The following is a 14,638-nucleotide window of genomic DNA, read 5'->3' on the forward strand; positions in this document are numbered from 1 at the left end:
TCATTAATGTGTTTACTACTGTTGCCAGGCAGCCTGCTTTCCTTTTCTTTAGCTCTCTACTTCTTCTCTACTACTTTTTGTTTATTCACAGATTATTTTGTTTGTATGCCCCCTGGTGTTTCGGAGAGTAATGCGACGAACAATGCGTTGAGCATAAACGTCTCCGTGCATGCTTGTAGCAACCGAGGCTTCCAATTCTACAGAACTGGTGGCTCTATCAATGAAGGGAAGCTGTCGGCTGCACTGGTCTGATGGGTAGGGCCGTGAGCAGAGCAGAATCACCACAGCAAGGAGAACCCGAAATAAAAAACAGACAAAATGAAAAAAAAAAAATCCCCCAGTTGCCCACTTTAAATTCTGTTCTCTTTTCAGCTTTTAAAATGTGCCACAAAATGCCTGTTGAGATCCACTTGAAACATTCATGGAGGATAAGTGCATAATGGAAGCGCAAAGAGGGTTTTTTTAAATTTACTGCTACTGTTAGTCTACACCTCTAAGTACTTGTCCACTAAGTGGTTTGTGTGAGTATCCCCTGGTGCCTTATTACAATGCTGTACTGGGTTAATAAGTTTTGACTGACAGTGTACTCCTATATGCATATACTGCATGAGAACTGTCGGATGCAACAAATCCTACATTTGATGTGATTTTAGGGTAAAAATGAAATGAATGAGGAAAATGTCATTAAGAAAGTCTTAATAGGTGATAAAACAATTGAGAATGGATCTCTGAATGGAGAATTATAATCTCAAGAGATCATCCTAGTTAAATAGAATTTTAAAAAAAAAAAAAAAAAAAAAAAAAAAAAAAGTTTACATTTTTATATAAAAACACCTCAGCACAATACTCAATATTATAATTTAGCAAAGAATTGTGTTCTAAATTAAATTTGCAACAATAGCCAGAGTACATTTAGGTCAAAGTGTGCTCCACTTTAAAGCATGGCCAATACTGTAGATAAGCAGGGGACAGTGATTAATTAGTGTTTAGAAATAAACATATTACATTTGTTTTCTTCTAATTACAGCGTCATACAAGTACAGTATGCACCCACCAAACTTTGTCTGTTACTTTCCACAGCAAAGCCAACATACAAAAGATAAAGAATGTATAATATTTTACCCCGTGATTACTCTGTCAGTTTGTGTTTGAAAGCAGCTGGAGCTCCTCACTTGGCTCGTAGTTTCCTCTGTTTATGCGAGCTGCCGTGTTGCTGTTACCGGACACTGAATATGGCATTTGCGTGCAGCATAGATGCCAAACTGTCATTCTTTCACCAGCTAGTATAATCACGAGTTACAAAGAAACTAAAATGCCCGATGACTTACTGTAAGAGAAACCAGAGAATTTGCAGTTTTAAATAACTTTCTCTTCAGTCTTCACTTGTGTGTCAAAAACTTGATGGCTCTTTTACCTCATAGTGTATGTTGTTGTTGTTGTTGTTGCGGGGGAGACTCCTGTAAGTGTGGCCAAAGTTATTGAGTTTAAAAGTGACCCTGAGCTTGAAGTTAAGGAGACATCTGTGCACTCTGCCTGCCACTTTAAGCTCATATATATGTTGGTTTATCATGAATCACATCAATTCTGCTTTGCAGTTTATGATATGAATGTGTGCAAAGCAGACATTAAGCTTAATCATCTCCATTCTGTCAGCCACTGAAACCTGGGATGAATGCCCAATGCTAGACTTAAACGGGAAGCTCCACCTAATTGGGCCAATGAGATCATGACTGCATATTGTGTTGATTAATTCCAGGCGGTAATCACACTAATAACTACATGCTGATGTGTAATGTGTTTGGCTGATTGCTGTGTTGTGCCTCCTCCCGCAGCGTGCTGTATGAGTGGAAGGAGCGGCTGAAGCAGGGCTGTCACCTCATCCAGACCACACCCTCCGGTCGTCCAGCCAACATCAGCAGCAATTCCTCCCAGCGCATCTACGTCACCTACCGACGGGCGCCTGAGAGCCAGCCGCACTCCGCCCTCGCCGTCACGGACATCTGCATCATCATCCCGAGCAAGGGCGAGACTCCCCCGCACACCTTCTGCAAGGTGGAGAAGAATCTCAACAGCAGCATGGTGAGAGAGACACTGGTGGACAGGAAACGCCTAGTCATTGTTAACATGCGGCTTTTCACAATGTACTTTTTACATTTTATTTGGCGAGGTGTTTCTTGGTCAAATCCAGGCATTTCTAGCGTCTGCGATGGAGTTTTGATACATCAACAGTAAACATCACATTTTGGTATCAGTGCCTCAGAGTCAAAAAGCAAGGGCTTCTTTCTGGAGTCCCCATTTGCAAAAACGAGAGAGCAATTTCCCAGAGCAACAGGATGGATACATGGAATTCATTCAGTTGTTAAGAAGAAGCACTTTATTAATCCCTCATTGTGGAAATTAAATTTTTACATTCTGTTGTTGTAATTCATTACACGCTTAGGCCTGAAATACACACACAACCTATAGACATGCATTAGTGGAGAGATGCCAGAGCGAAGGGGTGCCACTTAGACGACACTCCAAGCAGTTGGGATTTATTGCCTTGCTCAAGGGCACCTCGGCAGTGCCCAGGAGGTGAACTTGCACCTCTCCAGCTGGCAGTCCACACTCCGTACTGTGGTTCTGTGCAGGACTTGAACCGGCCACCCTCAGGTTCCCAAGCCAAGTCTCTGGGACAGGGAATTCTGATGAAAGAAATAGGTAACTTCGGTAGAGGGTGCAGGTCGAGGGTATGTGGGCACTCCAAAAAGGTCATGTTCTTCATTACAGAATAACTCCTGGAATGTTCTTCATCATAACAAGGTATTAACATATGCTACACCATGACATTTTGATTTCTGCAGACGTCATTGCTCATCCTGTCAGAGCCTTGTCTGAAATTCAAAATGTCAAGATATTTTTTTAGCCAGACGTCTTGAATCCTCAACTCTATACCCCCGATGCGTCACTTTTCTCAAATCCTTCTCCACACGGTTTAAAGGAGAGAGAATTAAATTGGTGATATGAGCTTCAGAAATACAGTCAGCAAATACAAGATGACATTGAGCTTCATGGCGATGACTATGAGTAAGCCTGACAAACACAAAAAAATACTTTCTTCAGTTAAAGATTTGAAATGATGGCGTTATGTTGGAAAATATGTTGGAAATGTAGAGCAGAGCTTCTCTGTGGACAGAGAAGGGCAGAGAAATGAAAAATAGACTGCATCCCACCTGCTACTTGTTTTGTTTCAGTTTATGTTGTAAGGAGAGAGATTTCAACCTCTAGGCGACTCACACGAACTGGCTAGTGCATCCAATTATGGAAAATTGTCTAAAACCACCGTGCATTGCCTCTGGAAGTTTTTTAAATGCCATGTGTGTTAATACGGTTCCAATTTCTTTTCGATGAGGAAAGTCCCTCGAGTTTTATGGCCTCTGCTCTCGTGTTTGGTTTAATCCTCACTAAGTATTTGTACTGAAAAATATCTCTTTCCTTCCATTGCCCATCATCCTGTCATATTCTCTTAATGTCACACACACACACACACACACACACACACACACACATACATAGTGTTGTTTTTGGCAGCCTGTTTCAATTTTAGTTTTAGTCACGTTCATACTCTTTTTAGTCTAGTCAACTTTCTTTTTTTTTTTTTTTTTAAAGATTATTTTTTGGGGCATTTTTAGGCCTTTATATGGATAGGACAGCTTAGACATGAAAGGGGAGAGAGAAGGGGAATGACCTGCAGCAAAGGGCCGCAGGTCGGAGTCGAACCCGCGGCCGCTGCATCAAGAAGTAAACCTCTATATATGGGCGCCCGCTCTACCAGGTGAGCTAACTAGGGGCCCGTGTCTAGTCAACTTTCAGTCGACTAAAAGTCTGAGCATTTTAGTCTTATTTTAGTCAGAATATTTTAGTCTAGTTTTAGTCGACGAAAACTGATGACATTTTAGTCTAGTTTTAGTCAATGGAAATTGTATTTTAGTCTCTTTTTAGTAATGCAATTCTATTTAATCCAGCCAGTATAGTATAAGTACCTAGTAGTATAGACAAAACCAAAATGTTGGCCAACAAGGGATGCTTAGTACACATGGAGTCAGTCAGGTAGGAACTAAGAACCCTCACACTCTCTCACACACACACACACACACACACACACACACACACACACACACACACACACACACACACACACACACACACGTCGTTTTCAGCTCCAGTGGCTAACGTCTAAAGCTAATGTTAAAATGAGACACATTAACCACAGCATCATGAGTTGACATTAGCTTTCTAAAATAGAAAGTTACGTTAATGTCTTGACTGACCTCAGTTTAATTATGGAATGGCTTGAGATGTCTCTTAAGGTTTGTGGTGTTTTTTCCTGTGATTTTGTGATCGCATTTCTCCCCATCTTTTTCCACAACACATTCCGTTTTCTTTTCCACTTTTTTTCCAAATGCCGTTTATTCTTTTTCTCCCAAAGACGAACTCCGGCTGGCTGGCCACGGTCACAGCTTTCTCTGTGTCAAACTTAATTTAGTTTGTTGTCGTTTATGCTCGTCTCTAACTCTCTAACTCACCGCTGCATCTTCTAAATTAAATAATGCCGCAACAGGGCTTGAGGAAGTAACGCAGTGCGACCCGAGTGCGACCTGATGCAGCCCCTGAAGTGAGACACAGGGAACAGAAATACTGCAAAATAATATTAATAATAACGTGACTAAACGAGACGAAATAACGTTATAACATTTTGTCTCGTTTTGGTCAACAAAAATGAAGAGACATTTTAGCATAGTTTTTATTTTGTAAACCACATTTAGTCTCATTTTTATTCGTCAACAATATTGCATTATACATTTAATTATAGTCATCGTCACATGACCAGCATTTACGTTGCGTCTCGTCTCGTTTTCGTCACGTGGATGATATTTAGTCATAATTTTCGTTGACGAAAACAACACTACACACACACACACACACACACACACACACACACACACACACACACACACACACACACACACACACACACACACACACAGAGTCCTTGTTGTGTGCAGCATGCTCTGCATTTGGCATTTCATATAACCGGTGACCCCCCCACCTTGAGAAACTGAGTGTGTGGCTGCATTTGGCTTAAAACAGGAAGTGATTAGTGAGTCTGTATATACATTACATCTACAGAGACTTGTGATCCATGCAGGATAATTTATGGCTCCTACAATAAAATTGGGATTTAGCCACCCTCATTTTTTAATCTGACTAATGTAGGAGCTGTGAGGATAATTTTAATATTTCAGCACAGCTCTGGGTGCATACTTCATCTCTAGCCCCGGGTTATTAAAGATGTATTGCAAATTTGAGTCGCCATAGACCATCTTTCCCTTACAGTGACTGATTGTCACAAACAAGATGTGTTTATCCGACGCATTATCACTTCTCTCTCTGCATGCTAATGGTTTAGTGACAAGATGCACATGTCTGAGTGTAGTTGGACTTTTGGTTGCGATGTGTAGGTCTAAACTGTTGGAGGGATAATACATATTTGTACAGTAGTTTCTACTTTATTGATAATTACACTGACTGGCTTTATGGGGACATTTTAATTGAGGACAAAGGATGAATGATTATAGGCTGCACTTATACAGTGCTTTTCTGCCTTAGTGGACTTAGTGGAAGGGCTTTGCAATTAACCTCTTATTTACACACACACACTCACTCACTCACTCACTCACTCACTCACTCACTCACTCACTCACTCACTCACTCACAAGGCTTACCGTAGCGTGAGCCCCCGCTACGTGCATGCTCTGAGACGTTTATGGTCAACGCATTGTTCGTTGCAGCATTATCCGAAACACCAGGGAGCGTGCGAACCATAGACTGTGGAGCCTTCGCGCTGGAAACGACAGACGGGATGGTGATGGAATTTTATGGCTCGCGCCGGGAACACTGTGGCGACCATAAACCTAGCTTCACACAGATGGTGGCGGAGGAGCTTTGTATGGTTCCCAGAAACATCATGCTGACTTTCATCAAATGGGGTTATCATTTCATTTCAAGTTTCCCCGTTGTGCTCTTGTTTTCAGTGGGGCTCCTCGGTCTACCTGTGTTATAAGAAGTCTGTGGCCAAAACCAACACAATAGCCTACAAAGCAGGTAAGTCTTCCTAATCCCATAACTACCAGTGCACACAGATCCAAATACTGATGTGTACCTCCTGTTCCCGGTATATATGTCAGATAACCAGTACTTTCTCTCCCCCCTCAGTTCTTCCCCTAATCACTTATTCTACTTTTGTGAGAAAAACAAACTAGTCAGAGAATGTGAGAAGAGATGTATTTGGAAAGTTACTTAATGAATGAATGATGAATACGGAATTGGACAAGTTGTACCAAAAAATAAGTTCATTTTGAAGTGAAAAATATTTATTGCAATGAACATATTGCCTGTTTCTCTATGTGTTGCAGTTGTGTGTTGTTATAGAAATGTCTATAGAGAGGAGGGTCTGCTGCAGAGTAAACTGGCTGCATGAGGACATTCTGCTACAGCTGTGCTTGCAAGTTCAGGCTTGTTGAAGCATGTTGATGCCTCAGAATTGGAGATGAGATAAGCCTCTGCACGCCAATATCCTTCCCCCTTAAAGGGTTAAATGGTTGCCATATATTTACTGGTAATATGAGGCTTATTCTACATTAAATATTTGTGACATTTCAGTGCCAAAAAACAGCTGACAGAAGATTGTCATTTTCTGATAACACTGTTGGCTCTGTGTGGTTGTGTTTGGCTCAGCTTCAGATTGGCTGGCTGATATTTGTTGTACATATCTTGTACATGTGCAGCAGACTGTGAATGGAGCGATCCTATCTGTTTCTCACTAGTTTTGTGGATAAGTCAGCTCACAGAAATGAAGTTTTTATTTTCAACATTTCAGGCCAGGAAAAATCCAGCATGCTTTGAGATTTGGAAACAAACATGTTCTGCAACATCTGACTTTATTTATAGACTAATGCAACAGTTTGATCCAGAACTGAACAAACTAAGTTTGTTTTGTTGGTGGACGGGCATTGGAAATTAGCAGTAGCTATAAATGCTGTGATGCTGTACATTGGAGATTTGTTGCACAAATGTCTATGTCGTAGCATCTGTCCCTTTTCAAATAAACATGGAAATATTGTAAATGTGTACATTTAGCTGTAGAGCGTATAGAAGACCTTCCCCAGTGTGTACATTATAGTAGCCTAATATTTAGTGAGAAGAACTGTCAGGAACCTCCTGAATTGATTAGTTGCATTAATCAATTTATTTGTATATGAACTTATTGTAAAATCAAACGACTACAGTATGTAATGTGAATGGAGTCACTTGCACATTCCATTCCATGAGAATTATCACTGACTTTACAGCTCTATGGAGTTTATTAACCCTTTTTTTAGCTCATTGTGTTGCTTTTACAGCACAGTTTTGGTCTCAGTGCTCTTATCATCTCCATTTCCACCAGCCTCAGGCAGCTGATTACAGATGTTTTTCTTTCTTTCTTTCTTTTCTTCAAAACGGAGTTAAAATGATAGTGAATATTGGACTCACATTCATCAGGTTGACACAAACTACTAATTTCCCAAATAATAAGTGTGTTTGGGCCATATTCAGAGGTCAAGGAGGCGAAATTAATCTGCGCAAACGTTCTGCGTAGATTTCAACTTTGGTGAACTCTGAATAACTTTTAAAAAGAGCCGGAGAGTCCAAAATAGATCAAGCTATCTTAGCTTATTAGCCGTATTGCACCATACACTTTTATTCAACCTTCTTTGTCCGAGTAAAACATGTTTCTCAAAAGAGCAATGGTTTGCAGCAGACTGTTATGTAGAGCTGGCAATATATCGATATTGTATCGTCAAAAATTTGGTAAAAAATATTGTGATATTTGATTTTCTCCATATTGCCAAGCCCTACTGTTATGCTATGCCACTATTATTTTTAGTAGCTTTTCTGAGTGACCTTTATCAAGCTCCAAATATAATTCACTGTATTACGACTACAAATGAGACCAACATGCAACTTATATTGCAGCCAATCTAGACACCAGTCCTATAATGCAAATGAGGAAATCTGGGAATTGTTCCAGACAATGTTTTTCGGACTCTGACATCTGACTTTGTTTTTGATGTTGTGATATACTGTAGGTCTTACATTTCATTCATTATGGTCTTAAAAAGGTCTTCAAAAGTCTTAAATTTGACTTGGTGAAACCTGTAGAAACCCTGGAGAGAGAAGCTCCGGGAGCTGTTGTGTCTGACCAGCAGTAACCCGGCCGGGCTGGCTGTCCAGTTAATGGTTAGCTCACCAGCTGCAGCATTTCACCAACTGGCCTTGTGAGTAGTGACTATATCCCCAAGCTTCCAACCCTACCTATTTTAACTCTCTGCAAGAAAGCCAATAAGCAGTCAAACTATTCCTTTAAAGGGTGCTAAACTCGCTGGTGCTGTTGATAACGGTTGGTCAAAACTTTACTGAATATAATTTCTACACAGTTATTTATTACCTGTGTTGTGTTCTCTTTTCACAAGGTTTCCATCACCACCGTGTAACTTGATACTGTAACTAGTACAACTGCTTGTCATTGTTCATCACTGAAGTCAAAATGACAGGTTTCCTCATCTATAGAGTCTGTGCATTATTTCTTTTGCTGTGCACTTGCAGGTGTTTTCATGATGAATAATTGTGTCAGATTATGTTAGTGTTTAATGATACAGAAATGTATGGCAAAAATTGTACACCAGTTTGTCATTCCCCCCAAGAATGTGAATGTACACGTTTGTGCATTTAGAATTTTTCAACATTTAATGAACAGACCTCTGATGACGTTTGAAGGTTTGTCACTTAGGAGGCATTTAGTTTTTTTCCACAGTTTATGCCTGTTAATAATGCTTGTAGAGTCCTTGAGTCAAAGTTAGATGAAGCACAAGGTTAAGAAGGTGCAAAACTGAAAATCACTACATCATTGTTTCTTGTTTGTGTTCACAGACAGTGACTAATGACCCAAATGCCTGATTACCAAGCACTGATTGCTTGTTACAAAGCCGGGCATGTCTAGTGAGACAATGACTCAATAAAGTACATTCTCTCTGTGAACTGAACTGGTTTGGTTTGATTTTGAGCTTTGTGGAAAGGCAATTTTGCATCTAAATTGATTGGTAATCACAGGGGAAGGGTGCACTTTGCAGCCCTCTAAACTGAGTTCTCTTCCTGTTCCAGGTTTATTCAGCAGATATCCAGAGGAGGACTATGAGTCATTCCCACTACCAGAGTCTGTCCCTCTCTTCTGCCTTCCCATGGGGGCCACAATCGAGTGCTGGCCAGCTAACACCAAATACTCCCTCCCTGTTTTTTCCACCTTTGTCCTCACCGGAGCCTCCGGAGAGAAGGTAAAATGGGAAAACAAATGGATAGATTCACTCTTCTATTACTACTTTCTTTCTTTCATTCTCTCTCATCCAGATGACAACAGAGACACACATCTCAGTAGCAGCATCAGACGTGAGAGGGTGTCAGTGACTGTTAGACCTCATCAACAGTCTGTAACTGCCATCTATACAGCTGACACGACCACAGACTACTGCACTACAGTGGGGCATGAGAAAACCACAATGCTCTAAATGCCAGATGGGAAAGTGGGTCAGGCATGCATGTTGTTTCTGTCAGGTGAAAACCTTGTAACTCCACATCTAGTGTTTCTTTAAGGACGATCCTGTTGGCTGAAGAAATGAATAAAACGCAAATAATAGTAGTAAATGCAATTACACGTTGTTAGTTAATTTGTTAACATGAAGGACAAGGCTGACCAGACATCAATGCATACTCTCTCTCTCTCTCTGTCTGTCAGTGTGTCTGTCTGTCTGTCTGTGTGTGTGTGTGTGTGTGTGTGTGTGTGTGTGTGTGTCTCTCTCTCTCTCTCTCTCTCTCTCTCTCTCTCTCTCTCAATCACTTGCATGCAGTTATGCACAAACAAACAACGTAGAGTTTACATGCACACTAGCGTCCCCAAAAACATTATATTTTACTTTTAAAGGCCTGGATAAGTTTTTTGCCCAGTTTTGTTATGCTAGCTGTGTCTAAGCCGAGACGTAGTCGTTAGTTACTAAAGCAAGAATTTATATGATGTAATGATAATCTGCATGATCAAATGAAAGTAAGCCTTTCACCAGTAATGAGGAGGATACATGGATTACCTAAAATGGACCTACCACATCCAGCAGAGACTCCAACAGAAATTGGAGTATTTTAATTCAGTTGGAACGGAAAGTCTGAGTGAACCAACTGAAAACACTGAAAACACATCCTGAACATTTTTCTGTATTGGTTATGGCAAAAACCTATTTTCAAATTTAGTTGCAACACACTAGACCAATCGACAGGACACACAGGAGTATCACACACTTACACACACAATCCAGTGTGAATCAGTATGTATGAAGCAACTTGCAGAAACCTCAGAACCCCTCAAATGACCCATCAGTCCCCATAACCCATTATCCACCTCAGATCAGCCTCTTAAACTGGAATTATGCTTCTGCAAAGTACAGGTAAATGTTTTTGCGAACATACGCAGGAAAGGGTATTATGGGTAATCGTAGGCCGATCAGCACATCTCCCAAATCCCAGCAATGCGTAGTGCGGACCTGCGTGTCAAGCAAGCTGATTGGTTGATCCTACATCCTATGGAGAAGTTTTCTTTATTTTTCCCTTCAGAGTTTGGGTGTACATTAAAGCATAGTACTCCTGCAAGTGATCTTCTAACAGAGCAGAGGAAACAAAGGCACTTAATGTTGCTATCATCCTCTCCATTTATGTTAACCATCAAATTCTTTCCCGTTTGTTTCAGGGTTATGGTGGTTTGTTTACACCGGACTGAAATTGACTTCCGTTGTAGTTGTCTAAACATGACACTGCTATAACACGTAGATTATAGCCCCCAAATTCCACAACTATAAACGAAACGCGCACGTGAACATGTCCAAATGACAGTCGTGTTCGTTCACTGACATGCAGCCCAGAGAAACCAAACACAAGCCCCTTTCCTGCTGTGCTGGTCTTTGGGTTTGGAAGGTGGCCGAGTCTGGACCAGGCTCGTGTTGACACATATTAGTGAATTATGTGGTGAAACGCAATCATGATTGAAAACACATAACATCCAAAGCGGACTGATGTTTAGATAGCAGCGGCTCTGCTGAACAAGGCCAGTTTTGGGCTTCGGCAGCGATCGTTGGTGCCAAACCCTCAGCGGCCTACTGCTGCTGGAGAGACTGAGAGAGAGACTGAGAGAGAGAGAGACTGAGAGAGAGAGAGACTGAGAGAGAGAGAGACTGGCAACTAAACAACATGCTGGAGAGCCCAAGAGCCTGGGCGTTCATCTACCATGTGTTTGTGTACGATTAATTTCATCCGGATGACCACTGCAAAGAAATGCTTGGGCTTTCCGTTGGTAGCAGAGTTTACTTATTCAAGTTTAGGGGTAATGAACCCACCGTTACACGAATATTAAATTCCGATAGTATCAGAAATACAAGCATCACAGTGTTACATTACTATTAATGATGCATTAACACGTAAACAACATTTTACTGTTGCAGATGCTCGAGGAAGAGCAAATTTGAACTACTTTATACACTGTTGGATTGTTTAATTTATTACGGTGAATCCTATTTTAGAAACTGATCACAAGTTATGTTCAAAAAGTCATAATATGCAAAGTAACTGGGAACTAAAGCTGAAAATAATGATCAGATAATGATAATCAGAAAAACGGAAATACTAAAGTAAAGTATAAGTGCCTCCAACTTGTACTTAAGTACTGTACAATACTTGAGTATTCTCTTTTCACCGCTGCCTAAACTAAACTCTTCATTATTCAAAACAAATCTTAATTCAGACGTGAACTCTTGCCACATCTTGCCAATCCTGTTTTGGTTGTCTTCATCAGCACATCAACACTGATGTTGTCTTCATCAGTGGGACCAAAACATCTACTGGGAATTTTCGTAGACCACCGGCCCTCTGGCAGGGGCGTTTCTAGGACTTGAGACATTTAAATAAACTGAATGCAAAACAGCAAGTTGCTTGCCCAGCTTGTTTATAGCCAGTGTTTGTTCATTTTAGCTGCCCAGTTTGTAGATGTTAGTTAGATGGCACCAACATTTGGCCTACTCATAACTGGCCTGGCAACCCAAAGGTCATGGTTTTGTTTCCAGATTTGTGTGGTGACTTATGATGTGGGGGGTCTGGGGGTCCACCCTCAAAACATTTTGTGCATTAAACACTTCATTTCCTGCATTCTGGTGAATTTTTATGCACCTATTTCTACCTTTTTCTGAATCTATTTATGCTGGAAATATCTTTATGTAAAGGGTAACATAGATTACAATCCAAATATAAAAACATAATGGCATATATTGCAATAAGGCTCTGAGGCATTCGGTATAACTATTTATTCTCCTTTAGATCGACTCTTCTAATTATATCAGCACACATGTAGCCTAGGCATAATTTACTCCTCCCTCCTCTTTTGCATCTTTTGTTGGGGAAGTAACCTCCTTAAATGTGCATACAATAATTATTCACCTCAATGACACATTATTCATTTTAATTTATTAATAACCCCCTGGACTGTAGGCTAATATTTCAGGTGTTTGAGCAATTTCTGCTCATGTTCAAAACTTTGGGCACATTCAAAATAACTCATCCCATCCCATCTGTGTTCTCTGAGATTTGGAGGAGTCGTGATATTTTCAGAAAAATAAAGTTATAATAAGCTATTATAAGAATAAAGTCACTATATTTCAGAAAATAATCTACCTGCACCATAGTCTGCTGTGCAGTATGTGATTGCTCTGCTGATACGGTAGATCTCAGACCGTCTGACAGACACAGAGCCCCGTTTGAGACTCTGGTCTCTGAATGAGACAAAGTTTAGGGAAGTGGCTGTACGCTGCTCTACATCGGAGGTGGAAAACCGAATCTACGGCAGAAATACACGCAGCTCAAACGCGTCACATCTGCCGCAGCATGTCGACAGCAGAGCGTGTCCATGATAAACCTGAAGCTGCACAGCTTTTTACTGCGAGAGTGGACACTAAGCGACGCACAGGTCTGCTTCAGAGCTCTGTGTGTTTGAGTCTGAACAATAGACTGGAAACGTCACATCACAGGAACTTCAAACTAAATCATTAGTATTGTGCTCCTAAATTTTGTGTTGATGGCATCAATGTAGCCTATTAGACTGGTTTGGCTATGATTCCTCCAAAAATTACACCTTTCACAGCTTTCCTCACGTAAGAAGCTGACAATTAGTTTTTTTTTGTGTGTGTGAATACTTGTACTTGTGTGTTGCAAGTTGTGTATGACAGAATAAACACAAATCAACCCTGTATGAGGCCATTGAATAAGTGGGGATTGGTTAAACGACTTCAATTTAAAAGAGCAAAAAAACTAAACTTAAACACATGAATAAGCAGAGGCCTGTACTACGAAGTGAGATTTGGCGTTAACGAGCTAACTTCAGGCTCAACCCAGGGTTTTCTGTACTACGAAGGTGGATCACTTGTGATCGGGTTCAGTCGCCGTGGTAACTTATGCTGAACACCTAACCTGGTCGGGAGCAGGTTAAGTTGGAGATTAGAGATCAACCGGTGTTAAAGCACCGCCCACTGACCAATCAATACTCGACTGATAACGGCGTCACCGTTCTTAGAAGATCAGCTGGAGCTCGGAGGGCGGAGAGAGAGAGGTGCGCTCATAAAAGTTAAAACATTTAGAGACCGACAACCCCGTTAACATTCCCTGATGGGTATCTTTATGAAAGATATAGATTTTCAGGGGAGGGAATTACGTATAGGCTATTTGTTGGCTTCTTTAGCCGTGTGTTGCCAATGCGCACATCGGTTTAAATTATGTTTTTATGTTGTTTTTTTTTTTTATTTTCTCTCACGATCGCGTACCACTGCTGGGGTTGCAACTGAAATAAAAGCCTAAAGCAACGACCGTTTATGGAAAGCAAAAGTGTAATTATGGTCAGATCTTGTGCCTGACTGATGGGAAAGTGACCAGTTTAGTCTAATGTAGGCTATTATAGTGGGTGTACTGTATATTGGCCAGAATCTGCCTTTGGGGGAGGAGGGGGGCATATCATAGTGGGGGGTCTGGGTGTCCTCCCCCAGGGAAGTTTTAAGCATCAACGACTTCATTTCCTGCATTCCGATACACTTTTATGCAGCAATTTATGGAGAAATACCTCCATTGAGCCTATGTGAAGAATAAAGCACAGATGACAATTCAAAATATATCAAACATATAATGGAAAGTATGTTGTTACGTGTCATTGTGCGTTTTTAAGTGAGTATATGGAAATCCTGGAGCTTACTATCACGTAGACTACACCACTGGATATTGATAAGCTAAACGTTGTGATTTACGCATAACAGCGTCGGCTTTTTTGCCAGCTTTCCTTCCTGCGTTTTGCCTGTAAAACCGTGTCTGTGTTCTTCATATTTATGTAGAATTATAGTTTGCTCTTCTTATGTAAAATATGCAGCTCTGGTAGATGTTTGCGATTGGTCGTGGTGCACAAACACCGCCTCTTTTATGTGAACGCGCGTGC

The 14,638-nt window shown here is 40.8% G+C and overlaps 1 protein-coding gene across 7 annotated transcripts in view; it reads left to right on the forward strand.

Annotated features, from left to right (window-relative positions):
- Positions 1–14,638, forward strand: part of LOC116067206 (C-myc promoter-binding protein-like) — an 86,938-nt gene that overhangs the window by 23,280 nt on the left and 49,020 nt on the right. For all 7 annotated transcript variants that reach the window (XM_031323559.2, XM_035999214.1, XM_035999216.1 and 4 more), the window contains exons 3-5: positions 1,833–2,079; positions 6,075–6,144; positions 9,241–9,410. In XM_031323559.2, the coding sequence (XP_031179419.1) occupies positions 1,833–2,079; positions 6,075–6,144; positions 9,241–9,410 (487 nt within the window). The remainder of the gene's footprint in view (positions 1–1,832; positions 2,080–6,074; positions 6,145–9,240; positions 9,411–14,638) is intronic.

The sequence above is a fragment of the Sander lucioperca genome, chromosome 3 (assembly GCF_008315115.2).
Source record: "Sander lucioperca isolate FBNREF2018 chromosome 3, SLUC_FBN_1.2, whole genome shotgun sequence".
Lineage (NCBI taxonomy): Eukaryota > Metazoa > Chordata > Actinopteri > Perciformes > Percidae > Sander > Sander lucioperca.